Source organism: Mesitornis unicolor, unplaced genomic scaffold (genome assembly GCF_000695765.1).
Source record: "Mesitornis unicolor isolate BGI_N332 unplaced genomic scaffold, ASM69576v1 scaffold31898, whole genome shotgun sequence".
NCBI lineage: Eukaryota > Metazoa > Chordata > Aves > Mesitornithiformes > Mesitornithidae > Mesitornis > Mesitornis unicolor.
In genome coordinates, this window is record NW_010203032.1 from 239 (window position 1) to 625 (window position 387).

Below are 387 nucleotides of genomic sequence, written 5' to 3' on the forward strand. Positions count from 1 at the left end.
CCCCCGCTGCTCCTGCTGCTGCTGCTGGCTCTGGGCCCCGCTGTGCCCTGCACCTCCCACCCCAATGCCACCCGTTTTGTCTGCACAGAGCCCACCCTCCGCACCTTTCCCACTGGGCTGCCCCCCACCACCTTGGCCATCTCAGTGGAGTTCACGGCCCTGGCCACCATCCCACCAACTGCGCTGGCTGGGCTGCCCCAGCTGCAGGAGCTGCACCTCTCCTCCAACCGCCTCACCACCCTCCCTGAAACCCTTCTGCGCCCTGTGCCTGCCCTCCGCATCCTCGACCTGACCAAAAACCTTCTGGCTGACCTTCCTGTCGCCATCTTCGATGAGGCTGTCCACCTCCAGCAGCTGGTGCTGCGGGGGAACCGGCTGTGGGCGCTG

At 66.9% G+C, this 387-nt stretch overlaps 1 protein-coding gene across 1 annotated transcript in view; it reads left to right on the top strand.

Annotated features, from left to right (window-relative positions):
• The window catches only part of LRG1 (leucine-rich alpha-2-glycoprotein 1), a gene marked incomplete at its 5' end in the record, with an annotated part of 988 nt that continues 601 nt past the window's right edge, over positions 1–387 (top strand). Inside the window, one exon of the mRNA XM_010190590.1 lies at positions 1–381. Coding sequence (XP_010188892.1) covers positions 1–381 — 381 coding nt within the window. The remainder of the gene's footprint in view (positions 382–387) is intronic.